Genomic DNA, 27561 nt, shown 5'->3' with positions numbered 1-27561 from the left:
TTGATGACTGATTCGGTTTTGTTAGTAGTAATCAGTCAGTTAAGATTTTCTGTTTCTTCATGATTCAGCCTTGGAAGACTGCATGTTTCTAGGAATTTATGCATTTCTTCTAGGTTTTCCAGTTTGTTAGTATATAGTTGTTCGTAGTATTCTCTTATAATCCTTTGTGTTTATGTGGTGTTGGTTGTCACTTCTGATTTTATTTATTTGGGTTCTCTTTTTTGATGAGTCTAACCAAAGGTTTATCAATTTTGTTTATCTTTTCAAAGAACCAGCTCTTACCTTCATTGTTCTTTTCTGATTTTTTTTTTAAGCATCTGTTTTATTTATTTGTGCTCTGCTCCTTATTATTTTCTTCCTTCTACACACTTTGGCTTTGTTCTTTTAGTAGTTCCTTTACGTGTAATGTTAGACTGTTTATTTGACATTTTTCTTGTTTCTTGAAGTTGGCCTTGAATTTCCCCCTATAATTGCTTTTGCTGTGACCCATAGATTTTGAATCATTGTGTTTCCTTTTTCATTTGTCACAAGAAATTTTTTTTATTTTCTCCTGGATTTTTCATTAACTCAATTGTTTTGTAGCATGTTATTTAGCCTCCACGTGTTTGTGTGTTTTTAATTTTTCTTATTGTTGTTTATTTCTAGTTTCATACCATTGTGATCAGAGAAGATTCTTGATATGATTTCAGTCTTATTAAATTCACTGAGACTTGTTTTGTGGCCTAACATGTGGTCTTCCTGGAAAATGTTCCATGTGCACTTGGAAAGAATGTTTATTCTGATGTTTTTAGGTGGAACGTTTTGTTAATATTTGTTAAGTCCACCTGCTCTAATGTGTCACTTAAGATCGCTGTTTTCTGGTTGATTTTCTGTCTGGATGATCTGTCTGTTGCTGTGAATGGGATGCTAAGATCCCCTCCCCTCCTACGATAGTGTCACTCTCCATCTCTCCCTTCATGTCTGTTCATACTTGCTTCATGTGCTTAGGTGCTGCAGTGCTTGGTGAGTCGGGGCCCCAGTGCTCCGTGAGTCGGGGCCCCAGTGCTAGGTGGGTCGGGGCCCAGTGCCCGGTGAGTCGGGGCCCAGTGCCCGGTGAGTCGGGGCTGCAGCACATCCTCTTGTTGGGCCCAGTGCCCGGGGAGTCGGGGCTGCAGCACATCCTCTTGTTGGGCCCAGTGCCCGGTGAGTCGGGGCCCAGTGCCCGGTGAGTCGGGGCCCAGTGCTCCGTGAGTCGGGGCCCAGTGCTCCGTGAGTCGGGGCCCAGTGCCCGGGGAGTCGGGGCCCAGTGCCCGGGGAGTCGGGGCCCAGTGCCCGGGGAGTCGGGGCTGCAGCACATCCTCTTGTTGGGCCCAGTGCCCGGGGAGTCGGGGCTGCAGCACATCCTCTTGTTGGGCCCAGTGCCCGGGGAGTCGGGGCTGCAGCACATCCTCTTGTTGGGCGCATCCCTTCGTCAGTGTCGAGCACCCTCCTGTGTCTCGTTACAGTCTTTGTTTTTAAGTGTATTTTGTCTGGTATAAGTCTTGCTACTGCAGCTTTCTTTTCATTTCCATTTGTATGAAGTATCTCTTTGAGGATGGAGGTTTTTAACTAGACGTAGTGCATAAATCCCAGGACCCCCCCAGTGGACGCCTGAAACCGTGGATGGTACCGCACCTCGTATAAACTTTTTTCCTACACATACATATTTTTCACTTAAAAGAAGTATTTTTCTTTGGCATATTCAAATTGCCAGTGTCGCTGCTCTTGGCGCTTGGGGCCATTATCAACACTAACAACCGGGACTCGCTCTTAGAACTGTGTTGTCAGGTGGTTTCATTGTGGTGCGAACGTCACAGAGGCACTTACACGTACCTCGGTAGTCTTCCCACCGCACACCTGGGCTAGATGGCACAGCCTGTTTCTCCTGGGCTACCAGCGGTGCTGCCTATCACTGCACTGAATGCTGTGGGCAGTTGTAACACGGTGGTAAGTATTTATGTATTTAACCACACCTAACGATAGAAAAGGTCCAGTAAAGATATGGTATAAACACTAAACAATGGTACACCTGTGAATGGAGCCTGCGGACTGGGAGTTGGTCTGGGTGAGGCAGTGAGTGGAGAATGGGTGTGACGGCCCAGGACATGACTGCACGTGGCTGGATATGACTGGGGACTACATCAACACTGTCCCACAGGCCCGCCCCCTGCTTCCTTCCGAAGGGTCAGACATAGGACCTGGACTGTGTCCGTGCTGCTCCATGAACGAGGATGTGTGCTCATTGATTGGCAATACAGAGAACAGACTGGCTGTGTGAGGTGTAGGTCACCATGACAGTGGCCGTCAGGAGGGAGTGACAGGTGCCTGGCGATCAGTAGGAATCAGAAACCAAGATGGAGAGATGAAGGAACAGAAGAGACGCATGGTGCTGTGGTTTGGGCTATGGCATGTTGGAGCAGCAGTTAGATGAAAGAACTTTGTGGTAGGAAGTGTGCATGAAAAAGAAGGGTGTTTAATGGGGAGTCTCAGGGACTCAGGACTCCACAGTTTGACGTTGTACATTGTTTGGGGATGGGCTGCCCTGGCTGACTGTGCACGTAACTGCCCAGTCCTGAGGAGCTGTGATGACCGGGAATCTCTTGCCACGCCCCACAGACAGTGCTGCCATCGGAGAAAACATTCCTCCTGAGCTGCACACCTTCCGTTTCTCACAGGAGTGTGTCTTCATTACAGTGTGTGTTACCGCGGTCGGATATGCAGTCCCTCATGGGCTGAAATGTCACACGGTGCCTGACTATAAAGTCAGGGTTACCTGAACACAAGCCTGAGACACCACGACAGTCAGTCCCAAGTGCCTAATGGGCGGAGCGTCTGCAGCGTGGGGACGCAGGACAAGGAGATGGCTCACGTCCTGGGAGGATGGAATGGGATGACATGAATTCATCTCCTTCCTCAGAGCATGACAAAGTGTTTATTGCTGGAGTTTTCCATCTAATAGTTTCCGACTGCAGTTGACCATGGGTAACTGAAACCGCATGAAGCAAATCTGTGGATAACAGGGGGATGTCTGTATTCTGATTTTAAAAAAAGCCAGCCTAATTTTATAACACACGGGTGGGCACACAGATGACAAGAGACACTAGTGCATTGAGATAGCTCACGCATGAAGAACCGAGCGTGTGACGTGTTACAGCCATTCTTTTCCGCTTGGAGCTTTGTCATGTCTCAGAGCTGGTTGTGTTTGCTGCTCACGTCTGTAACTGTCCGTGTGTGCTCAGCTTACAGCTCTGGAGGACATGCGTGTTCTCTGCTCTGTCAGCAGCTCACATTTGCTCATACAGCCCATGTGAAAACACATGGACACGTGCACATGCTTGCAGAGGAATAGATGGCATTGGTGTTGGAATCTGCACTTCAGAGGGAAAGTCATTTAAATGTGAGCTGACGGGAGTGCTGGCCTTGCCTGTGCCTTTCCGCCTTGTTATCTCTGAAATTTGAGTTTAGGTTGACTTAGCAAATAGTAGTTTTAGTCCATATAAGTACCATTTTACAAACTGCTAATAGACCCCAGTAAATGAATCTCATTAGCATGTAAACACCACCCAGTTGAGCTGTTTGCTGTTAAATATTGACTGTGAGGCTCTGAGCCGTTGGAACTGGTTTTTCTGGTTTCTGTGCCCCCATCTCCATTAGCTCTGCAGGAAGCACTCAGCTTTTCCTTGTCCTTCTTCCCAAACATCTCAAATCCTGTTTCCAAAACACATGCTGCTTTCCCATATTAATTTCACTTGTAAGACCATACCTTTTAGCCACCTGCTCCCAGGCTGTTCTCAGAGCCCCGTGTGGGGTCAGCCTTCTGCCCCGTTGACTCGCCTCCTAGGACGTCCCCTGAATTCCAGTCCTGGGGAAGAATTGTTGGAAGGTGACGTCAAAGCATCAGGGTGTCACCGTGGCACAGCCTGTGGGAGGGCTGTTTTCCACCAAGCCCCACTTGGCCTAAACTAGCCGTGTTCTGTCTGTAAGTAACTTGGAATGGGTCCCGGTCAGCACACTGTTCACAGGCCCCAGCCTCTCCGCTGCTTCCAAGATGTCTGCAGCCCTGAATCCTCCTCCATCAAACTTGTTGAGGAGAAAGGCAATGTATCGTCTAAACCATTTATTATAGTTAGAAAAATAAAGTAAGGCAAACATGGCTGAGAAATACTTTTAAACATATTCTGGGAAATAAAAATGTTGCAGCCACAACACTTTTAAGTATTATCTTCTGCCTCCCAGCCCCCAGGACGCACAGGAAAGCCCCTCTGATGTGCTGGTTCCTTCTGGGCGCAGACGCCTTGCTGGGGAGGGACCAAATGTGGCAGTTGCTGAATCTGCAGGGATGAGCCCCAGCGCCAACTTGAGCTGGTGTCCCATGTGCCATTGTGTCCCCAGCTCTCCCTGGGTTTTTACCCGCTGACAGTTACAGGAGGGAAAGAGAACCATACGTAGGAAACTGAATTCATGTCTATAAAGCTTCATGTTTTAAAAGTGCTCCTGAAGTACTGATGTCACCCCCTGTCCTGTGACCCCTAGGACTGCAGAACTGGTTGCATTTCCTCCCTGCACCCCTCAAAGGCTTGCTCCTTGGCATCCAACCCGTGTGCCGCTGTGGTTACGTGCTTGATTATTTGGGGCTGAGCAACGAGGTCAGTTGTTTGTAAATTGTGAGGGAGCAGAGTGAGTCCTGTATATTTGGGAAAAGCAGAGTGACCTGCTCTGGGACAGCTCGCTAGTACTGGTGGCTGGTTATACCAATGGAACCAGGGGGCACCGAAGACCCACCCATGTGCCATGACCTGCGCACGCAGCCTGGCGAGGGTTAGAAAGCTGCTGCTTGTGGTCTAGGCCTTTCTGCTACAGCACTGGCTGTCCCACCATGTGTGCGCCCGCTGCGTGGCTGTGGCACAAGCTGTCCCGCCGTGTGCTCGCCCGCTGCGTGGCTGTGGCACAGGCTGTCCCGCCGTGTGTGTGCCCGCTGTGTGGCTGTGACTGTAGTCTGTGCGATGTTTCCACATCACACTAGACAACTCACTGTGGACTGTCTGTATCGTACACGACACGTGGACAACAGGGTCTCACAGAGCGAAAGCCCTGTGAATTCCATTCCTTTTAGAGTGGGAGCTGGCAGATCATAGCTCTGAGCATTGTGCATTGTTCTTAACAGGTGGGGTGGGCACCTGGTGAGCTACTTTTGCTCACAGGGCAGTCCCCCGCATATGTGCAGTCAGACACTTGCCCCGTGTTCCACCGTGAGTCTGGTAAGGCAAGTAACACAGAAGACAATCATTGTCCTTGTAAACAAGCGTGACACGATGAAGTAGAATCAGCACATTGCCTTGTACAGACCCTTCTGCAGAGAATACGCACGTCAGTGAAAGGTCTGGATTGTCCCAATGTCAGGTCCTGCTTTTGCTACTGTAGCAGGTAAGATGGAGGAGATTGGGTGACAAGTCCATGGGACCCTGTCTACTACCTTTGCAGCTTCCTGTGAACCATTTCCAAATAAAAAGTTTAAAAACAGACTCAAACCACCACTGTTGCCTCCCAGACAGACACTTGAGATGAAAGGACACCAAGGTGTGCAGTGACAAGGGCGGTGAAAGACATGCTGTGCCGTTACCACCTTGGGAAAGCTGGGGACGCATTGGAAGAAGTGGGCTGCGGCTGAGTTGTTACTAGAGGAAAAAGGGACCTGTTGTAATGATGGTGAGCCCACTCTGGTATGTCATGAATCTCTGAATCTAAAGGAGCACACACAGCTTCTAGAATAAATAAAACGAAATTTGACAGAGTTGAGAAGACAAGTAGTCACGTCCACATTCTTGGTGAGGTCAGCCAGCGCGGCCAGTGGGCCAGATCTGGCCGTGGCCTGGTTTTGTACAGTCTGCAAGCTAAGAATGAGCTCTTAGAATTTCAGTCAGTTTCCCACGTGTACCTGAAAACTGTCCGTAACTCGGTGTGGTTTGTCCGTGCTGATTAGACCCGGCCTTTGCCTGCGCTGTCATACTATACCCTTAGTGATGCCTGTGGGCTCATTGTCTCGGGAACGGGTAGAGGTCTCAGCTGCTTCTGTGCCGGGCCAGGGAGGACGCAGTTTATGCTTTGCTGCATAGTCTTTTTTCAAAACAACCCTTCAAAATGATACCAAGCCTACAAAGACAAGACAAGAAATGAAAATTACATGCCTTTCTGTGTCATGAAATAAATTCAAAACTTTCAGACAAAATTCTAACAAATAAACTGATAATACTGGTGACTGCAGGTTTATTATTGGAATACAACGTTGATTTAACATTTGAAAACCTATGCGATTCACATTATGAACACAATAAATGAGAAAAAGCATATGGTTTACTTAATGGATACAGAGAAAGTATTCGTTTACATTCAGCTCATGGGAAGACAGCTCAACAAACGAGGGCCAGAAGGGAACATCCTCCTTCTAAGAGTGTCTCCAGAAACCCACGGTGGGGACCAGACAGAACAGTGCACAGTGGGAGTGCGTCCAGGGGAGTGGCGGTGAATCAGGTGTCTCGGTCCAGCTCGACTGTGTGGACCCCCTTCTGCTGAACTGCACGTTCCTGCCAGAACAGAAGTCAGAAGGAAGAAATTGAAGCTGCAGGATTTGAAAGAAAGAAGGAAACTGTCAGTATTAGCAGATGACATGAATGTGTACATGGAAATCCACATCTACAGAAAAGCATTGATCACCATGCAGATTTAACGGAGCCTTGGATCAGTGAGTTGGTGGTGATGTCTTCTGACACAGGAGCAGCCCGAGGGCAGGCACAGGTCCCTGAGGAGACAGGGAGCAGGTCCAGTCTTCATGAATTAGGGTCACCTCAGCCCTGGAGCCTGTTCCGTGGTTGCTTTTCTAAATGACTGTTTGGGAGACCATTGAAGAAGCAGTGCTACACACATACGTTCAGCCTTAGACTAACTCTGGGATAATCCCAGTTCACAATCCATTTCCTAAAGTGATCGGGGTTTTTTTTATTTTAATCAGTGAAGTGAAACCTTCCTTGTAAAGGACATAGAGGGGCACTTTCCCCGATTTATTTCGGTTTTATGCATGACATTAGACACGCAACGACACCTGACAGCCGTGGTTTAGTTTCAGCAACAGATAAACTAGAGAACAGCTTGCATTGTTCTTACCTCGTTGACAGAATTGTGGCCACTTGGCTTTGTGTGTGGTCAATAAGCCAAGAATTTCGGAAGCCTGTGGCACACGAAAGGTGACGGTTCTCAGCGTGGCTGGAACCCTGTCTGGGTACGAACAGTAAGAATGTCTGACATCAGGTAGATTTGGCACAAAAAGAAGAATTTCATGTTGGGATGACCTTCCTAATTTGTAACAGTTGTCAGCCCTGTGGGATAATAAGCCATTTTATTCCCAGACGATGAATAATCATTTAAAATGGTGTGTTTAGAATACTTAGGACAGCGCGGTGCGTGTTCACAGTGCAGCGAGGCTTTCGGCACCTCCAGTGAGGCTCTTGGCATCTCTTCCTTTACTTTTAAAGAACAATTGTCAGAGGAGAATGCCCAGGCGACACCCCGGCCACACTTTTCTCCCTGAGTGCTTTGGTGTGGGGACGGGACAGGGACAGGTGCGTCTGGTGAGCAGCTTGGAGGTCGTCCACACACGTCAGGGGTGGGATGTGTGCTGTGGGCGATGGGTCACAGTGCATGGGGGCCCTGGGCCAGCCCCTGTCCCCGCGGCCTACACCCCAGCGTGTGCCGGCACGTGCACAGGTGTGTGCCCTTCACCTGTCTGTGTCTGCTTTCCAGCTCGACTGTGTGGACCCCCGAGCCGTGCAGCTGGGCGCCCTGCTGGTCCGCGGCCTCACCATGGTGGTGCTGGTCAACAGCGTATGCGGCTGGCCCTTGAGGGTCGGCGACTTCATGCCCTGGAATGTGTTCGACGGGAAGCTTTTCCACGAGAAGTACCTGCAGTCAGAGAAGGGGTGCGCCGTGGAGGTCCTCGTGGAGCAGAATGTGAGTTCTCTCAGCATCGCGCGTTCCCACCATCTCGGGTTTGAAATCTGGCTCGAAGGCAGCGTGAAACGCAGGCCTGCCTGCTGCCTTCTGGTCACTGGGCCTGGAAAAGAGCCATGCTGCTAAAACGTTCGTGGAGGGGGCACGTTTACCCGGCCTTGGGTGCTGGCACAGGTCACACTCAGGCTGCTGCCCACACGCCCACACCTCTGCTCGAGACAGGACAGCCTGTTCCAAAAGCCAGAGCACACGCTCCAGCACGAGGTTTCTTCCAGAACACTCCATGGTGCCCGAGGCCCCAGATGTGCCCCCGGATGATGGAGGCCGGCAGTGCCCAGCCTGGCATAGGCCTCCCAAGCGCCATCAACCCCTGAATGAAGTGCAGCTGGCCTGCAGGTCTGCCCCTCCCCCTCAGCAATGTGACAGTTCATTACTTGGAAATGTCCCCGATGGCTGGCAGTCCAGTTGGGGACATTGCCTGCTGTTCCCTCCCTGTAAGTCCAGGCTGCGTGGTTCCTGGAAGGCCCCCCAGGGAGGCCTCGGTGGGCTTGCACGCTCGCGTGCGTGCGACAGGCTCAGGGCTCGGCCTTTAAGGGCACGCCGCTAGCTTCCAGGCAGGTAGAAAGGACTTGGCGGCTGCCGTGGTTACCTCTCTCACACAGAGCGGGCGTCGTGGGAATCTGAGTGTTGAGAATTCAGAGGCACATGGCAGCCGCAGGACAGTGACAAGGAGGAGCAGTGGTCTTCGGCTTTGGCTGGTCACCAGTGAGCTGACGGAGGTTGATAAGCCTCTGAACCACCGGTCGTGGGCCTCGTTTCCTTCCTGTCCCTAGCTCCTGACCAGGCAGACAGGACGGACTGTTCAGTAGTAAAACACAGCAGGGAGAGCGTCCCCTCCTCCATTCCATGTAGCCATTCCCACGTGACTGATACCTGACAACGAAGCATGGAAATGGTGACGTGTTACAGGCACAGGCTTCTGAGGTGAGGTCATGTGGTGTGACCTGTGTCACGTAGATCTTGATGACTTGGAGAAGTCGTTGACCTACAGAAGAGAGACGCCAGGACTCAGGACATGGTTTCCTGGGGCCTGTCGTCAGGTCCCAGTGCTGAGGGAGGGAAGCTGCCCCACCTTCACCCCGGGCGCGTGGAGAGCATGGTGCCCGCGCTGACACAAGTCTGTTTGCAGAGGTCCCGGCTCAGCACGTTTCACAGCCTCAAGTCCGTCGTGTGCAAGGCTTGCCTGAGGGAGGACAGGCACATCGTCAGCCGGCAGCAGTGGCGACCACACCACTCAGGTGGGCAGCGGGCATGACTGGCTGCTCCGTGCGGCCCATGGTCAAGAATGACGGGCTGAAGGGACCAAAGCCAGGGGGTGCCACCAGCAGCTTGTGTTTAGGTCCCTTTAGGGAGAAACCTCAGAGGGCTCATGAGTTAATTGCAAAGTTAACTCTTCTCTGGGTGCAGGCCCAGTGATGCTTGGGTAATGTTTGTTTATTTGACAGACGTCTGGGTTTATTTTTTCTCATAATAAAAGTGTATTATGAAAAATTAGACTGTGGAGAAAGTACTTGAAGAGGAAATGCAAATAACCTTTTGTTCTGTCACCCAGAGGTAACTGTCGATGGGTGATGCGTTTGGCAGTGAGTGTCTGCTTCTGTCCCACTGGGTCCCCCGTGCAGCTGTGTGTCCCCTTCTACACTGGCACTCACCCACAGCCCAGCCAAGGTCACGCTGACGGGGCCCCCACGCTCTGGCCCTCGCACCACACACACCCTGTTTGCCTAATGGCTCCCCGCTTTGAGCTTTGGTGGCTTCCATTTTTCTCATTATACAGACTGCATTTGTGTTCGTTATTTCTTTCAAATCGAGTACCGCAGTTTACAGAATTATCATCGAATCCTACAGTGATGTTGCTTGTTTCCTAAAAGCCTTTGCATCACTTCATACGTTCACCCTGTGATGAAGAGTTCTCTTTCATGTTACCCTGGACAGCATGTAAAAGTTTGTTTCTTAGCTAATTCGACAGATGAAAAGGCATACCTCATCAGTTGGCTGCATCTGTTTATCAGTGAATTAGGACCTCTTCTTTATCAGCAAATTTATTTTGATCAGTATTTCCCGGCCTCATTAAGATCTGTACCTGTAAGATTTAGGAGCAGCCCCATTTTTTTCCCGATGGAGTAAGAGAACCCACCCCAACTTCCCACCCACCACACTGTCTTCTGCAGACCTGTTTGGCATCTGCCTTGCCACCAGGTGCCAGGCGTGAGGTCCGACCACAGGGACTTGCAGGCAGTGAGGACAGCTCTTTGTCCCCAGGCCCTAGTAGGGACAGACTTCCCCCAGCCCTGTCCTTTTACTCCCTCTTAACTCTCTCCTACCAGCTGTAGATACGCAGAATGTGAGACCCCAGAGCAAAAGTTTATTCCCTGCAGAATAAATGTGCAGCTTTCCCTCCACAGTGCCTGCTCCCTGAACTGGTTGGCAGCCTGTCACTGGAGCAGTCACCCTGCAGGCTCCATCTGCAGTGGGATTGTTAAGAGAGCAGGGACACGGTGCTGGGACCTCACAGATGGCTGTTCTGAGCCAGCAGCCGGCACTGGGATTCTGATGCCTGAAGCTCCCTCTGCATTTCAGAGGGCAGGCACCCCCGCTGGGCCTAAGGGGACTGCATGTGTGACAAGCCTGTAAGGACAGCATGGCTTCAGAGTTGTCATGTGTTTCCGTTTAACGCTGTAGGATGGTGACTTTTAATCTTTACAAGAAAGTATGTTTGATTGCTTTCTAACGAAGCACACTGACAGATGGGTGGGATTTGGTGATCTTGTCATATTCGAGTTAACAAAGAAAACTGTGTTTCGAGAGAGATGATGAGTCGATCTCCATGATCGGGAAACTTCCTTTTTTCCCTTGACTTCATCATTTCTTTACAAATACAGCTGATGCTGTCTGGTTCGCACCCTTTGTTTTGCAGAAGGAAAACTTAGGCCCCATGTGGTGGGTCCCCGTGAACTAGCAGGGTGCTTCTAAAAGCACATTCAGTCTGACCTCGGGAGGCCTTCTGGTGTTAAACTCCGGCACATGGGTAGAGGGGTAGGATTTAGGGCTTTAGGAGAGGGAATGTGAGAGGAAGAAAGTTGGGTATGATGCAAGCTTAGGGAATTGGGACGACAGCATCTGGGTCTGGCGCACAAAGTCCTGCACATGGGTGGCGGGTGAGTTGGTCAGGGCCCTCCTGGTGGCCAGCGGTGTGGGGCCGTCCTCTCCAGGGAGGCAGAGCCAGTCAGAACTCACCGTGAGGCCACTGCATGCAGGGGACCGAGCAGAAGGCCCGTGTCCTCAGCCTGCCCCTCCCATCGCCAGCATGGTCCCTGGGCACACATCCCAGTGCAGCCCTCACCCCCGCCCAGCCTCACTGGCATGGGCCCCTACACCTGCGTTTTGCATGGGCTTTCCCTGAAATTCAAAGACACCAGAAGTTTAAAAATGCCAGCCCAGTGCCACCTTGCTGCAGTGTTACACACAGCGTGTCGTTTGGGGTTAGGCACGCGGTAGCTTGCTGACACGCTGACCTCCTGTCCCCACAGGGCGGTGGGAGAGACAGGGATCCAGCTCCCACAGGACGAGCTCCGGGTACAGCCGGTCTGGCCAAGGACAGCACTGGAGAGACCAGGGGCCAGGTAAGAGGGCGCCAGGCCCCCCACCACCCCCAGGGTGCTGCGTGGCTCGTGTCTGCTTCCGACACAGGTTATGTGCTTGCAGGTGAATAAACAGGTGAGCCACCGATAGGTCTCGTGCCGTCCTTCGTGAAGTAGAGACAAAGCGTCTGCCTGCCCCTTGCTGATTCATTTATTTCCTGTCTGTTCAGGCATCTGCTCAAGACTGTTTTTATAATGTAATGACTGTTTTTTACCTCTGCAACCTCTAAAGTGGGTGGTCGTTTCACAAGTCGCCCACGTTGCCACGGACACCCCAGCAGCACTGTGCATCCTGGTCTGTGTCTGAGTGCCCTTACGGCCATCATGGGGCTGGTGTCCAGGGCCTGCGTCCAGGTGTGTGCGGCCCCGCCCGTCACCCAGCCGAGTGCCAAGTTGTCCTGGGATCTCAGCGCGTGTCCAGAGTCCACTGAGCAGCAGTGAGGACCGGGGCTCGTGATGAGGTTTCTGAAGTGCCACCCCTGGGGGAGAGAAGCCACATAAGTCCCCATGTGCAGTCACCTTAGGGGTCCCTCTGAAACACCAGATCAGGCCGCCAGTTGTGCCTGGAGCCCCCAGGGGTCTGAGTGACACACGTAGTGACACGCCCCGTCCTTGGCTCTAGTCACTGTCAGCGTGGGCACCACTCCCACTTGATGCCAGCTGAGCCGGGGCTGCTCGTGCTGGGTCAGTAACCGAGATGAGGGCTCTGCCTTCCCCCACGTATCACGTGTATGTGCATTGTTTGAATTTGGAAGGTTGCCTGGATTACGATACAGGGAGCCAGAAAGGGACAGGGTGTGTGTGTGGACCTAGGATCTCACGGTGACACCCAGGGCCGCAGGGTCGCTGCCTCTGCCCTGAGTGTTGGGAGTGGGCACTCTGGGTGGAGTCCCATTCGACACCCTTAGTTCTCACCTGTGCTCCGCGTGTCACACGGAGGGCCCGTCGGTCACTGCTGCCCTCAGGAGTCCACGTGTGGCCAGCAGTGCTGCCGTCCAGGGCTCCCCGGTGCCTTGGGGGCCCACAGCCATGGACAGTGCTTTCATCCACCCACCAGACTGCCAACCTCTGGTTGGGCAGTGAAATTGCTTGGGGCGGCTTGGGGACCACCCCAAATTTCTCACTCTTCAAGGCTGACAGGCCTTCTTCAGGTGAACCAGAGAAAGAAAAATCTGGAGCCAAGCTCGTGGCCTGAATGGTGGAGCTGGTGGCCCCTCCCCCACCCTCCCTGGTGTTTTATGTGAGGGTCCTTGAAAAGGTGTCTGACAGGGTGACATGTGAGCACAGGCCTGAGGAGGGAGGGAGCAGCTGTGAGGCATCTGCAGGAAGGACAGGGGGCAGCAGGAGCAGGCCTGGCCTCAGGCTCTCGGAAGAACTGCCTTTCCTCCAGGGGACACGCTCCGTGGCACCACCAGCGTGCCCTGAGCTGGCAGGCCTTCATCGGGCTGTGATGAGGTACAGGGGTGTTGAGGGGATGGGCTTACAGTGCAGTGGGGCCCCAGCCTCCTGGCCAGAGGCTGAGGCTCAGAACGCCCCGCCAGCCCAGGAAAGCAGAGTGAGGGCCTGGGGACCCCAATGGAGTCTTGTAGGCCGCAGAACCCACCTGGGCTTCCTGGGTGAACAAGAAAGGCTGCCCCTAGCTGTCCTCTTGCTGTCGGTGTCCCCACGCAGGACCTGGTTGTGGTGGCAAATGGTGACCTTGGCTTCCTCCTCCCCCCTGGGTCTCAGGACGCCGGGAGAAATGAACTGATGCAGCGTCCAGCTGGGGAGGGCTGCAGGCTGCCGCTGGCACAGGCTGGGCAGGACGTGGGTTATGCCTAGCTGCACACCCATATGGACCCTGGGTCCCCTGCACACCTGCTGAATGAATCGTCTCGCATCGGGCATCTGGTCTCGGGGATCCTGCCAGCCCCAGTGCTGTGCTCTGATTCTGTTCCTTCGTGCTGAGCTCCGCCACCTTTGCCTGGGCCACGTGGGGCTGTACCTGTCAGGACCCCTGAGGTGCTGAGGTTGTCGTTACTTGTCACACTTGCTGTGCCTGAGGCAGCCTGCGACGGCTTCTGACGGGCAGACAGCGTCTTGGGCCCGTGGCCTGCCCGCCCAGAGAACACAGGCCCATTCTCACTCCTCAGCCCAGCCGTGGGGGGTTATCGGGCTCCCCACACGGCCTTCCCGAGACCCGAGAGAAAGAGTTAGTGTAGTGAGTGTTGGGTGCAACTGACAACCCTCGTTTCTTAAATCTTGTACCCTGGCATTAATCCTGACATAGCTCTTAATACTTGAAAGAGGACTGCTTCAGAGTTTTTTCTATTAAAAAGCGAACAACGTCAATTGTACCACAGTAAAGCTGTTTTTGTTTTTGTTTTTCTAATTTTATTGGGGAATATTGGGGGACAGTGTGCTTCTCCAGGGCCCATTGCCTCCAAGTCCAGTTGCCATTTCCAATCTTTAGCTGAAGGTTGCGCAGCCCACCATCCCATGTGGGAATTGAACCATGTGGGAATTTTGTTGAGAGCTCGCGCTCTAACCAACTGAGCCATCCGGCTGCCCCTCCGGAAGCTCAGCCGCAGCTCGTTGTCTTCAATCTAGCTGTGGAGGGCGCAGCTCACCGGCCCATTTGGGAATAGAACCGGCAACCCTGTTGTTCAGAGCTCGTGCTCCAACCAACTGAGCCATCCGGCTGCCCCAGTAAAACTGTTTTTTAACAAAAATTTAAAAAGCATGCAAGCCAAAGCCTAACTGTGTGGGCTGACTGTGTCCTTCTGGCCATTGGCTGAACAGCCCAGTGAGGCCTTGTGCTCGGACACCCGGTGTCCCCAGGGCATAGCCAGCAAGCCCAGCACAGGGGACGATGTCATGAATGTCTGCTGAGTCTTCGCATAGGTGATGGCAGAGGTCATGGGGACACGTTGAAATTGGAGAAGGGAACCTGTTTTCTTTGGATCGATAGTAAATGAAGAGGTTCCTTCAAAATCTGTTGGCAGAGATTTGTGTCTGGAAATTTCTCCTCGTGTACATTTAAAAAATAGTGATTCTTCTTCCTGCTGGAGCCTAGAAGCCCACAGTCATCCCTGGTGGCCTCCCGCAGGCCCCTTCCGTGACACTCTGCTGTCGCAGCTGCGTGGCTGCTGACCTGGCAGAGGCCCAGATGCCACCTGGTTTCTCACATCCTACATGTGACTGGTCCTCAGGGCAGGTGGGGTCAGGCTGAGAGCCCTTCAGGCTGTGCTCTCGACCATCTGACGGTGAAAAGAAAGCAGTGGGCGGCCACACGTTTGGGGGTGAGCAGGCTGGACCAGGAGGACAGTGCCGAGCTGAGGGGCAGGGTGGGGCTCTGACCACGGTGCTGGGGGGTTTCAGGTTCCCGGGAGGGATGGTTCCGGGAAGTAACTGAGGCTGGGGGGCAGGGTGTGTGTGTGTGTGTGTCTGTGAGGCTGTCACCTCGTGTGTGTGTGGTGTGTGTGTATGAGGCTGTCACCCCGTGTGTGTGAATGTGTCTAAGGCTGTCACCCCATGTGTGTGTGGGTGGTGTGTGTGTGTGTGTATGTAAGGCTGTCACCCGCAGGAGCCCAGACCTGGCCTTGCCACGGGCATGGACTGAGGAGCTGGGTCTGAGCTGCCAAGGAGACAGGAAACTCCAGCTGGGCTGTGTTCTTTCTGACTCCTTTCAGCTTCAAATAGGCCTGGGAAGAGTTAGGACCGAATCGCGAAGAAGCTGGAGCATCTGTGGCAGCAGTGAGCTGCAAGCGTGTTTTGGGGGTCAGCTGGCTCTCAGGCACAGCAGCGCACAGAACAGGGGCCTCCCGCCACTCCCGGTGACGTTTCCTCCGTGAGCTCTGGGCCCTGCACAGCCTGTTATGTTCAGCGTCATACCCCACTGCCCAGCACCGAGCACGTCACAGGCTGGGATCGCAGTGCAGGCGGGGCACACACACCATCCAGGGGGCCCCAGGGCCCGTGCCAAGCCTGGGACATACCCAGCGTTTTTCTTATAAATTTAGTGCATACAAATGTAACTCCCGGTCAGCACACCTCCTTTCTGACAGACATGCTGTGCGACCCCGTTCACACCTGTAAGTGGGGCATCAGGTGCTCAGCCTGCAGTCGTTCTCACAGACGGAAGCTATGACAGCCGTGGCCGCTGCAGACACACGGGCAGGTGCTCCGGGCCTGTGCATTGTCGCCAGCGGCGCTGACCAGCAAGTCCAGGCTGGTCCTGTCTTGGGAGTCACCGAGCGGCGAGAGCAGTCAGACCCCCGGTTCTCACTTCGCTGCCAGCTAGTGATGGAGTGGAGCGGGTTTGCTGTATCCACACTCACACGTCAGCTGTTGTGACCTCCCCACAGAAACCGTTTCTCCCTCCGGCTGCTCCATTTCAGGAACAACTTGGAGCTCTAAGGGTTGTTTGCAGGCCGGGGGCCCGGCCGGACAAGCACCTTCCCCTCTTCTGTTCTGGTCACTTAAAGGCAGAAAATCCGTAACTCCTGGGCAGCTAGAGCTCGAGACTGCTCACCGCTGTGCGCGCGTTGGAAATGCAGGTCTTTGAAGGACACCCCTACTCTGGCGGGCAGGCCAACGTCCTCACACATGGGTCACACACAGGTCAGGACGTGTCGTGTGAGTGTTAGGGCTGAGACAGTGGCCCCCAGGAGCCCTCAGGTGAAGGCTGAATCGGGGTCTGATCGATGAACGAGGGCGGAATGTGGGCGGGAGGAGCTCAGGGTCTCGAGGACGCGCGAGCACAGTCTCTGGCTCACGTGGAGAGGCATCCGTGCAAGCACTGTGGGTCGTGTAGATGTTTGCTAGTTTCAGGTGTTTCTGTATAAAATGTGTCTTGTGCACGCACACTGGTGGACACGCGCACACACACACACACCTTCTGTTAGGGCTGCAACACTTTCTGGGTCAGGGAATCCACTTTCTCACTTTGAATCACCGTGAGTGGGTCATGTCATCTATACTGAGCCAGCACATGTTTTGGTGGGTTCTGTCCACCTTGGAGCAGCCCTTGCAGTATTTTTGGAGACACTGAAGCAGCCTAGTAGGACGTTGTCTCTATTTTCAGTACAGAACTAACCGGCAAAATTGTTTGTTATTGAAAAACTGAAAATGCCTCAGAGTGAGAGTTCAGTTACTGCCCCAAATGGGGACGTCCCCAGGGGCCCTCACTGCTGGTGTGAGCCTGGCTTCCTGAGGTGCTGCACATCAAAGCCTCCTGAGGTGCCAACACGGCACCCCTTCCTTCTGGGTGAGAAGTGACGTGTCACATTCCACAGTCAGTAGCTACAAACTTGCCTGTGATTTCTGCAGCTTGTCACATCCAGTGGTGATTCCCCAGAGGAGGCCGGGCTGTTGTGACAGTGCTGTGATCACCTGTGATAACAAGGGTGGGCCTGGAAACTTCATTCTGGCCATTGCTGTGACCCGGGGAGCCTCACTTCTGGGAGAGGTGTGAGCAGCAGGGACCAGGCTTTATGGGCAGAGCACCATTTGTACTTGCAGGGTGGTTCTTTCCTGACCTCCCAACGTGCCCTGTCGGCCCCAGGGAAGGGCATTCAGCCCCAGCTGGACAAAGAGCCCCGTGGTCTTTTTCGTACTTGGTGCAGTGTCCCCCTGAGCTGAGCTGTGGACGGGGAAGCTCCATTTGCAGGCCGATGGTGGCAGTGACGGTATAGGGGTGCGGCCCCGTGTAGGGGGAGGCTGCTGACGGGAGCAGTTCATGCACCGTGCTACCTCTGAACTAACTGCTCCCACTGTAATGGGGCAGGCAGCTCAGTGTGCTGTTCTGTGGATCTTACAGAAATGTAACTTGTTCGTTTCCCGGTCTGTTTACTGCAGGAAGCAGGCAGCACGCGCCTGAGCGGTGGAAAAGACACTCGCCCTCTTCTGGGTAAGCCCACTTCGGTGTCCAGAGTGAGTCCACGGTCAGAGGCTGCAGTACACGTAACACTGACATCACACGCCAGACTTGAAAAGAATTAGACGTTAAATCTGCTAACAGGCTAAGTTCACTTGCCCCCTCCAGAGAAGTGTGGTAGAAAAAGATGAGTGGGGACATGAGACCTTGGCGTTGCCTGCTTCAGAGGGAAGTGAGGGAACCACAGTGTCTTATCTGTGAGGCGAGAGGGGCCGAGGGGACTGGCCCGGCTTTGTACAAAAAGGAAAACAGCCTTTGCAGTGGCTTTCCCCTCGGCACATTCAAAAGCTTTTGTGGCTTCTCTTCAGAGGTTGTGCCTGATGCCATGGGCACCAGCACTTGTTGCCGTCACCTGTGCAGAGGAGGGCTGCTTGGGTCTCCAGTCGGGGTGTCCCGACATCCGTGCCTTCCTAAGGAGAGCCAGGCTGTGTGGCTGGTGCCGTCCAACAGCTGTAGCACCCCAACAGTTGTTTCCTAGTTACAAACTCTAAGCAGAGTGAGCGTCCCAGCTCTGCTGTCTTTCAGCCCTCAGAAGTGCCTGTACAGAAAAGGAGGGAACGCTGTTCTCCTCCCCTTCCCGGAGGGAGTGAACTCTGTGTGGTGGTTCTGCCTGGGGGTCCTGACAAAGTGTGTGACTCGTGTCTTTTTCTGTCGTGTCATCCCCTCATTTGATTTTCGCCATGCTCCAGCTCAGTGTTTCTCACTGCAGTGCGCGTGCAGACAGGCCTGGGTGTGGGCAGACTGGAAGCCCGTAGGGATGGGTGAGGGGAGGGCAGAAGCGGAGTGTCCGGAAGCCTGCGTTCCACAGTCAGTAGCTACACAGCCAGAAGCCATGTTTCCACGACTGAGAAGCGTGTCTGTGGCTCTTTGTGAGCCCTGAAGACTCGATTTTAAAAAACACTTAAAATGAATCCAAGTTCAGAGTAATAATCTTTTCATGAAAGAATGTTCAGATAATCCAAGAACTGAAATTTTAAGCCCAGTAACCTCTGGGGTATTCATTCTGGAAAGACATCTAGGTTAGAAGTTGAAAGCCAGGCCCTTCCTTAGCAGGTGGCTCCCTTACGCCTGGAGAGCTGGGGTGACGACCAGGCTCCCTTCCGGGCCACACTCCAGGACTCGTGATCCCCAGCTCTCAGAGATGCTCACCCTTGTCCCCCAGAAGACGGGCCCTTTAAAACAACGTACACCCTGAACATTCATAGGCTAGACTGTACACTTGCCCGTGAATCAGCCTGACTCAGCTCAGGTACGCATAGCCCCAGGCTTCGTCTTGCCTTAAAACCCGTCCATCTAGTGTTTACCAGAAAAGGGATCTTCTCCAGATAGTTTGGGCCATTTGGATAAATCCCCACATCCTGCAGCTCCTCCTTAAGGGCACTTAACAGGTCTTACTACTTCCCATGCGGGTCTTGTGGGACCTACAACTTTGTTTCCCAGCTTTGACATGGGTTTTTTCATTCCTCTGAGGAGTGTTTCCTGTCTAAATAGTGACATTCTATTCCTTTCATTTGAGACCACTGCTGCTTCTAAAAGTTTTGTTTCCTTGCTCCTTTTCTCATTTGTACAACTTGAAATAAATTCCTCATCCTTTAAATTATAAATCCTCCCCCCATGGAAACCATTTCCCTTCAGATATTGAAGTTCCAGCTTGTCACTAAGACCTTTGTGTTCAGTCAGCTTAACTGGGCCACTGAGATGGTATGATCTTCACGTTTAAGAAACAATTGTAGTGAACTTTTGTAATCTTGATGTTTTTTTAAGTTATCTCTGCAGTCAAGTGTTCGGATGAAATTTCCTTATATCAAGTTTAAAATGAAAATAAAATACTACTCAAAATTAAACATAATTTCACATTTCTTTGATCACTTAGAGGACATTCCCCCATCCAGTGTGCTTGATCTTTGTGAAGAAGGATGTTGAATTTTGTCACACCTTTTGCTGTGTGTGCTGAGATGATCACGACTTTTCTACTTCACGTCTTTGACGTGATGAGTCACGTTCAGTGACCTGGGCCTGCACATGTTGAACCATCCTGCTTCCCAGGGATACGTCTTCACTGATCATGTGGGATGGTCCTTTTGACGTGCTGTTGAATTCGGGTTGCTATTGTAGTATTTTGTGGAAGATTTTCGCTTCTTTGTTTATCAGGTTTATTGGCCTGTAATTTTTTTAAAGTGTCCTTGTCTGGCTTTGGTGTCAGGGTACTGCTGGCCGCGTAGTAGAATGAGTTTGGAAGTGTTTCTTCCCCTTCAGTTTTTTTGAAAGATTTTGAGAAGGTTTGGCATTAATTCTTTAAGTGGTTGGTACAATTCACCAGTTAAACCATCTGGTCCTGGAATTTTGCTTTCAGGATGTTTTTGATTTCTGATTCAAACTCCTTTCTCATTGATTGGTCTGTTCAGATTGTCTATTTCTTTGTGATTCAGTCTTGGAAGGTTGTGTTTCTAGGAATTTTTTCATTTCTTCTAGGTTATCCAATTGTTGGTGTATAATAACGTGTTTCCTCGAAAATAAGACCTAGCCAGAACATCAGCCCTAATGCGTCTTTTGGAGCAAAAATTAATATAAGACCCGATCTTACATAATATAAAATATAGTATAATATAATATAATATAACATAAAACCGGGTCTTATATTAATTTTTTCTCCAGAAGACACATTAAAGCTGATGGTCCGGCTAGGTCTTATTTTCGGGGAAACACGGTATTTGATGAGTGAAAGAGAAAATTTCCTAAGAAAGGAGTAAGGAACTAAAACATCTGAACAGACCATTCACCATGGAAAACCTGAAAGGGACTCACTGCCCTTCCCCCAAGCAGAGGGCTTGACAAATAAGTTTTGCCAAACTTTGAGTAATTCCCTATTACAGAGAAGGGCCAGTCTGAGCTAGGCGGCATGGTCCTTCAGGCACAAGGAAGAACCTTGCAGAAAGGGACCTTCGTCTTCAGAGACTCTGAGGTGGCGTGAACTTGCTGTCGCAGGAGCGAGGTGGGGCACAGGCTGGGCCCGTCCTGGGAGGTGGGCTTTATTTGGGGTGCTCTCTTGGACCACTGGTAGTCCCGCGAGTGACGTATGACCTTTAGTTGTTTTCCATTCAGACTCTGGCCATGGCTGGCTCTCCACAGTAGCTTAGCCTTCAGTATGTCACTTGTGTGTTGCTCCCAATGTGACTTCTCCTATTTTAGTCCTTTGTAGGAATTTTTTCCCCCTGAACTTTTTTTTTGGTCTTCATATTCTGAAATTTCAAAAGAATTGTTTGTGTGAGGGTTTCATTTTACCATCCATTCTGCTTGGCATCGTGTGGTCCTTTGTCCATCCCCCTAAGATCTGAGGGTTTTCTTATAAGGGTTACAGGCTGGCTCCTGGAGGAACCCTTGTTACATCTAGAAGGGTCCGAGTGTGTCTTTCTTGTCCTCTTGCATGTTTTCTGTCCTTCTGTTTCAACACTGTCTCCTGCAGAAATTCCTCAGCTTGATTTCCAGCCTGCTGATTCTTTCAGAATTTGAAGTGTAGTTTCTGTCAGAGGAAACATCACTCCCTTCCCCTAGGCTGTTTTCAGCAGATTAATCCCCTCTTTCCAGAAGCACCTATTTACATTTTCAACATTTCAGATGGGTATTTGCTAATTATCTGTGTTTCTTCTGTTTTAGTAATTACCTATCAAGTTAAGGAATTTGCTCTTTTGCCCCCAGGAAGCTGGGACCCCGTATCTGCTTGTCTGCGTCTCCAGTCTGGGGGGCAGTGGTTTGCTCTGCGTGCTCCCTTCCCATACGGATCCAAGAAGAGATGTTGATTCTTCAGTCTGTTCAGCCTTTTCCTTGTTAGGACAGAGTGGTGACTTGAAGCTCCTTCCATGCAGAACTGGAAATCAGGAGTCCCCACAGCATTTGTTTTTTCCTAGACTTACTGACTCTTGTTTTTGCTTGTGAGTTTGATTAGTTTTCTGTGTATATTTATCATAATTCAACTTGAGATTCTCCCCCAGTTCTCCCATCTCCTTTCAGTGCATTCGTGCGATGGGCATCTCATTGGTTACACTTTCTGGTCAGTACCCCCTGCACTCACCTCGCCCGGTCCTGACTGGGTGCTCTCTCGGCCACCTCCCAGCTGTCACCCTTGTCACCACCTTCGAATCTTTACACCTCTCTCTCCTATTGGATTTCTGAATCCTGTATCTTCTTTCTTGGTTTATCCTCTTATCCTGAGAAAAAGGGCATAAATCTTTGAGGCCTTGCAGGTCGGAAAATCTTTTTATCTTTTAATTGAAAGTTTACCAAGTTACGGAATTCTAAGTTGAAAACAGTTTCTTCTAGAATTTTGTAGACTGCTCCATTGCCTCCTGGCTTCCACTGTGTCCCAGGTAAGAATCTGCTATTTTTCTGATTCTTGATCTTTTGTATGAACGTTTCTTTTTGTCTCTGGATGTTTGTAGGGTCCTCTCTGTACCTGAAATTTCATGATAGGTCCTGAGTGTCACCCATGGTGCTGGACGGTCAGTGTGGCCTCAAGTCCGGCATCAAATCACACGTGTTCTGGCAACTGACATGTGTTCTAGACAGACAGCACAGGACGCTCTCGGCTCTTTTCTGGCCCTCAGCTCTATCACCGTGCCGTGCGCTCTCGGCTTCCAGCTATCTCACCTGAGTGCACGTCCACTTGTGTATACTGAGGCTTCGCTCCCATCCTGTGTTCAGAGAGGACAGTGTGGACGTGAGGACAGTGTGGACGTTCCTCCCTCGTGAGCCACCTGCTTATTTCGCCTCTTTCCTGTAGCTCCTCTGCTCCACAGCCACATCCATCAGCCCCTCCCTTCTCCCGTCAGCAGGTGGTTCCCTCGGGTCAGCATCATGGAAGCTTCGGCGCCCATGTTCTGCCGTCGTCGGCGTGTTGCCATTCTTGCTTCAGCTCTCCATGTCTTTTCCTTCGCTGACTTAACAGATTTCACCTTGCGAAGAGAGAAACTGAGGCACATGAAATCTGAATTAAGAGTTGATTTCTGCACAAATCCATGCGATGGGGCAGCAGCAAACTGGCAGTGGTGAGGAGCGCTCCCCCGAACTACTGGCCGGAGAGGCCCTTGGGGAGGAGGCGGGAGCCCAGCAGGAGGCCTCGCGGCTGCCACCCAGGCAGCGGGCTGTTTGTGCTTGCTTGGCCCTGGGCTTTGGCTTGGGAACCTTCAGGCTTTGACAGACTGAGGTTTTCGTTTGCTTGCATAGGCTGCTGAGGCATGAAAGCCACTGACTGCAGTGTAATGGCCCCCGTGTAATTAACCTAACAACCTCTAGACTGAGCCTGCACCTCTGGCCTCAGACGAGGAAGGAAGGTGGTGGGCGTGCGCGTCTGCTTGGCAAGGCCTTAGCCGATGGGCCCCCAGGCCGGGGCCCAGCACCCCAGCCCCGCCTGTGTGCACCGCCAGCCCCAGCAGGAGCTTCCAGAGGGGTCCCCACTCGGGCAGCTGGGGGCAGCCCAGCCACGCAGGCCATCACAATGGCCCTGTCCCCTGTACCCATCTGCCCCGTGGATGGTGACTCAGAGCTAATTCTCATCTTGCAGACGGAACTCTCCTTGGGCGGTTTCTGTGGTCATTTTCTTCCTTTTATTTTTCCTACTCTCTGTCACTTGTCCACAGGTTAGACTCTTCTGACGTCTTTGTGTCCTTTAGCTTTACTTTGTGGGAAATGTCCCCAATTTTATCTTCCACCTTTTCTAGTAGTTCTTTAATTTCACTGTTTTTAAATTCTGAGAACTCAGAAGGTTTCTTTTTTTATAGCAGTCGTCTTTGTTTTGCGATTGCAGCATCTTCTCTTACAACAGGGAAATTAATTGCACCAGTGATGTTTGGTTTTGTTTTCTCTTCCTCCTTCGTAGGTGGTTCTTCCAAGTTTCTTTCTCTGTGTGCTTGTTTCCATTTTGGATTTTCTTCCTCAGACGCCTGGTAACTCTTGGGCGCTCACGCGTGTGGCAGGAAGCCTGTGCCCAGCTTCAGTGCGGGTCCTTGGCGAGCTGTGGCACTGCCATCCTTCACTTTTTATCTCAGGCGGGTCCGTTTCCTTAGAGGACAGTCAGCACAGAGGGGAAGGTGACTTAAGAAAATCTGAAGAAGGTCTAAGTGACCATTTGAAACTAGGGGTGCAGGAGGCAGTGAGAAATGCCTTAGAATGACTGCGGGCTCCTGACTAGAGCTGTTAGGATTTTAGTACCATCGACTTGGGTGGGAGATTCAAGAGGCGAAGAACATGAAGCAGGCAGTAATGTTGAGGTGCGTTGCCTGAGGCGCCCAGACTTTGGAAGACTGAGGTTCAGGTTCTGCTCTGCCGCTGCTGTGGGCCTGGCCTCGGGCAGTGCACCTGGCTTCTCCATGCTCTGCCTTCTTGGACCATCACCTCCCCGAGTGACAGTAAATGATGGAATGTTTATGTACACACAGCATTTTGCAAGTACACACACAGTGAGCACACGCTGCGTCACATCCGCAGTGGTGGGAGTGGCTGTGGTCAGAGGGGCCCAGGAACGTAAGCTGAGAGTCATGGCAGGGAACCAGGACCAGATGCTGGCACCAGAGCCACACCACGTGATGTCGCAGAGCTGGCGGTAATGTGCTGAGCTGCGCAGGGAGGAGCAGTTTCCCGTTTCGTACACATGGGAATGACACGCCACGTAGGGACGACACAGACTGAGGCCACAGGGCTCAGCCCGCAATAAGCACTGGTGAGTGCGCCCAGGCCAGGCGGACGTGACCTCTGGTTTCAGCAAGTAGGTCAATAGTGACGACCACAGTGCGGCTCTCGGTAAAGGAACTCCCCAATGGCCGTGGAGACCCCTCAGCTCCTTCTGGAACTTGGCCGGACGTCCCCCAGCTTCCTTTCCAGTTGTACAGGTCAGCTGCACATACACACACATGCACAGACATGCACAAATGGGCACATGGGCGTATACACACATGAACATGCACACACACCTGTGCACACTCACACGTCCTCAGGTTTGACTGCCTCACTCACAGCACTGCAGCTGACAGGTGCCTCTCGTCTCCACAGCTCACCCTTCACATGCCCTTGTCCCTCCTCCTGGGGACTTGTCCTCAGCAGGAGGAGCAGGCGGCGTTGACACTCACGCTCCCAGGGGTGGCTTGGCTTGTGGGTGACCAGGAGACTCACGATCGCTTGTGTTCTAGGTGGTCCAGCTGATGCTCTGCAGGGACGGGACAGACAGCTGACAGCGCTTAGAAAACCCGGAGCCAAGTGTCAGGTCAACACACCCTGCTCATCTTCAGTTAACACACAGAAGGCCCTGCATTTCACGCGTGTCCAGCACCCGCTCCAGGTGTGTTCAAGCCATAAACTGGGTGTGCTGTATGTTACACTCCTTTCCACAGACGGCAGTGAGGACGCAGTAGACTTCAGGACCACGGCTTTACCGCCACACAAGGATCCTCTCCGATGTGGACGGTGGTGAATGTTGACGTCCATGGGGACGTGTTTCAGGAAGACAGTGAAGAAGCAAAGACGCCCTCCTGTGCTCGGCAGGGACCTCTGGGGGCTGGGGCCATTCTAACTCCCGGTTGGCATGACGAGCCTGGAGGAGACCTGCGTCCACATGTTGCCGACTGACACAGAGTGTCTTCTAACAGCTGTCTTTGAGTTCATTACAGTTAAGTTAAAAGTATACTTTCCCAGCAAGTTATCTTCTCTCGGGGTTGGCCCAGGCCACTGATGAACGAGGACCCTGGTAAAAGTTTACTGCTCCATGCACGTCACTAGTGTTCCTCACGTCACAGCTCTTAGGTTTGGATTCCGTGTTTAAATTTGTCAAAAATGCCACTTGGTCACGAGTTCAGAGTTTCCCACTGGAAAGTGGAAGTGACTGTTGGCGGTTGCCGTTTTGCTTCTAGGCGTTTAGCCAGCCCCTCCTCATTTCAGTGAGGCGCGTGCAGGCACCAGGTGGCTGTGTTCAGCGGCCGTGCCTGCTGGCTGCTCCAGGAGGAGCCCACTCCTGTGGCCCCGGAAGCCGCTGCACAGACAGCAGGCTGGCTTTGGCATCTCCCTTTTATGTTACGACAGTGATCTGTAATACACATTTGTGGTCTGCAGCCAAATATAAATGATTAGTCTGCTGTTACCAATGAGAAAACTGACTTCTTTGCTCCTGTTTTTTGTTTGGATCTATCGTTAAATTCCTAGAGCTGGACAGAAGCTGGGGATCTAACCCAGGCCTCAGGTACCGGGCGAGACCCAGAGAGGTCACCTGGGACTCTGGTGACACAGGTCCTGGTTCTGGCCGGTCCCTGGGCCGCCACCTCCTGCTTTGTGCCCTGGTGTCATCATCTTCATTCGCTGGGTTTGCTTCAGCTCAGGGTTTCTCAGGTGTGAGTCGTGTACACCCGTGAAAGGAAAAACAAGTGGTGGTTTTTTGCCCATGTGGATTTATTGTTGTTACTCTGCTATTACAATATGTACAAACATGCATTGATTCCTTATGCTAGCACGTTCTTAGTACAACTTTCAGTCCCAGACGTCATGTACGTGAAATGAAAAGTCATGAAACAGTGTTGGGATCACAGTCCACACGAGGTCTCAGCTCAGTGGACTGACCAGCGGTCTGTGCTTTGGATGGGGCAGTGGCTGCAGTGCCAGCCCACAAAGGGACACACGAGGCCTTGAGGGCAGCCCAGCGTGTGGGTGATGTGGGACAGGGCACCGGCCACAGCCCCCTCTCGGGACCCTCCCTGTCCCTCTCACCCTGTGGTGACAGGAGTCCACAGCCACGGGCCCCTTTCTTGAACCAGCAGGGCATGTGGTGTGGCACCTGCGCGCTCCGTGCATGGCCGCCCCACACGGCGAGTCTTCTCTGGGTACTTGGTTTCTAGAGGGACTCCCGCCTTCCCGTGTTGTTGGAATTTTTGCAACAAGGATAACTCCATGTGTTGTGTAACTGAAAGTAAAATGGGTGGCCAGTGACAGTGCTCATGTCTCATGTAACGTGCATTTTTTTAGAGCACTAATCTCTAGGATTTAATAAGTCACATTTTCTTTAGGTTTTAGCACCTACGAGGTTGGCTATTTCATTTTTTCCATCCTTTGAACTTTTTAAAATTTCAAGCTCTTTCAGGCACCTCCCACAATTTAGGAAGGAAAATAAGTAGGGAGGCACCAGTATGTCCTGATTGTCACATAAAAGAAAACAATGCAAAAGGAGAACAAAGTGTCTGTCGTGTGGGTGGCGGGCCCATCCTCCGTTGCACGCTGTTGACATACCAGCGTGTTGTTTGTGCTTATTTATTTCCCCTGTTGAGGAGTGCACTGCGCCTTGTGTGTTGTCCGGCTTCCCTACCATGGAGTCGTATCTGCTTCGGGAAGAGACGGCTGCTGCTGCGCTTACCGCACTGTCCTCAGCGGAAAGAGGACCCTGTGCAGTGACCTGGGAAGCTGCACCTCTGGGAGGACAGGGGCCCGGCATGCTCGGTGTCGGGGAGCCCCCCCGGGCTCTGGCGTCTGTAATCCCTTCTTCGATGGCAAGTTAAGCACCTGTGGTGCCTGTGTCAGGCTGCTGCCTCAGTTTCTTGAGCGGACGCTGCCACGTGCCTCTTCTCCCTTGGCGCACATCTCCCGAGTGCTCTTGGTGACACATTCAGAAAAGCCAGGATGGCAGCTCGCTTTGCCAAACTAACCGTGGGATTTAGTCAAATGATGGCAGAATCGGCCAGCAGTTGGCAAACATTTTAGTTGCTTTTTTGCCCTCATGCTGAGCCAAGTGCACAGGAAGGCACTAGATTATTAGAAGCATCACCCATCCAAATCCCTCTCAGCCTCGGGTACCGTCCCAGGGCTTTTCCCCAGTGAGCCTCCCTGTCACCTGCCACTGGGCCTCACCTGCCTGCAGAAGCAGCCCTGGGGGGGGCGGGGGAGCAGTGAAAGCCAGCT

At 52.1% G+C, this 27561-nt stretch overlaps 1 protein-coding gene across 4 annotated transcripts in view; it reads left to right on the top strand.

Moving 5' to 3' along the window:
* Nucleotides 1-26117, top strand: part of FAM120B (family with sequence similarity 120 member B) — a 62283-nt gene extending 36166 nt beyond the window's left edge. For 3 of the 4 annotated variants that reach the window (XM_019712646.3, XM_019712645.3, XM_019712644.3), the window contains 5 exons: nucleotides 7813-8019; nucleotides 9209-9317; nucleotides 11610-11702; nucleotides 17559-17610; nucleotides 24816-26117. In XM_019712646.3, the coding sequence (XP_019568205.3) occupies nucleotides 7813-8019; nucleotides 9209-9317; nucleotides 11610-11702; nucleotides 17559-17610; nucleotides 24816-24828 (474 nt within the window). In that variant the 3' untranslated portion in view covers nucleotides 24829-26117. The other variant, XM_019712647.3, reaches the window with a different exon arrangement.
* Nucleotides 26118-27561: the final 1444 nt, after the last annotated feature.

This window comes from Rhinolophus sinicus, chromosome 2, assembly GCF_057876585.1.
Source record: "Rhinolophus sinicus isolate RSI-liver-muscle chromosome 2, RSI-T2T, whole genome shotgun sequence".
Taxonomy (NCBI): Eukaryota; Metazoa; Chordata; class Mammalia; order Chiroptera; family Rhinolophidae; genus Rhinolophus; species Rhinolophus sinicus.
Note: the sequence above shows the minus strand (reverse complement) of the source record. Positions and strands in the feature narration are given on the sequence as shown.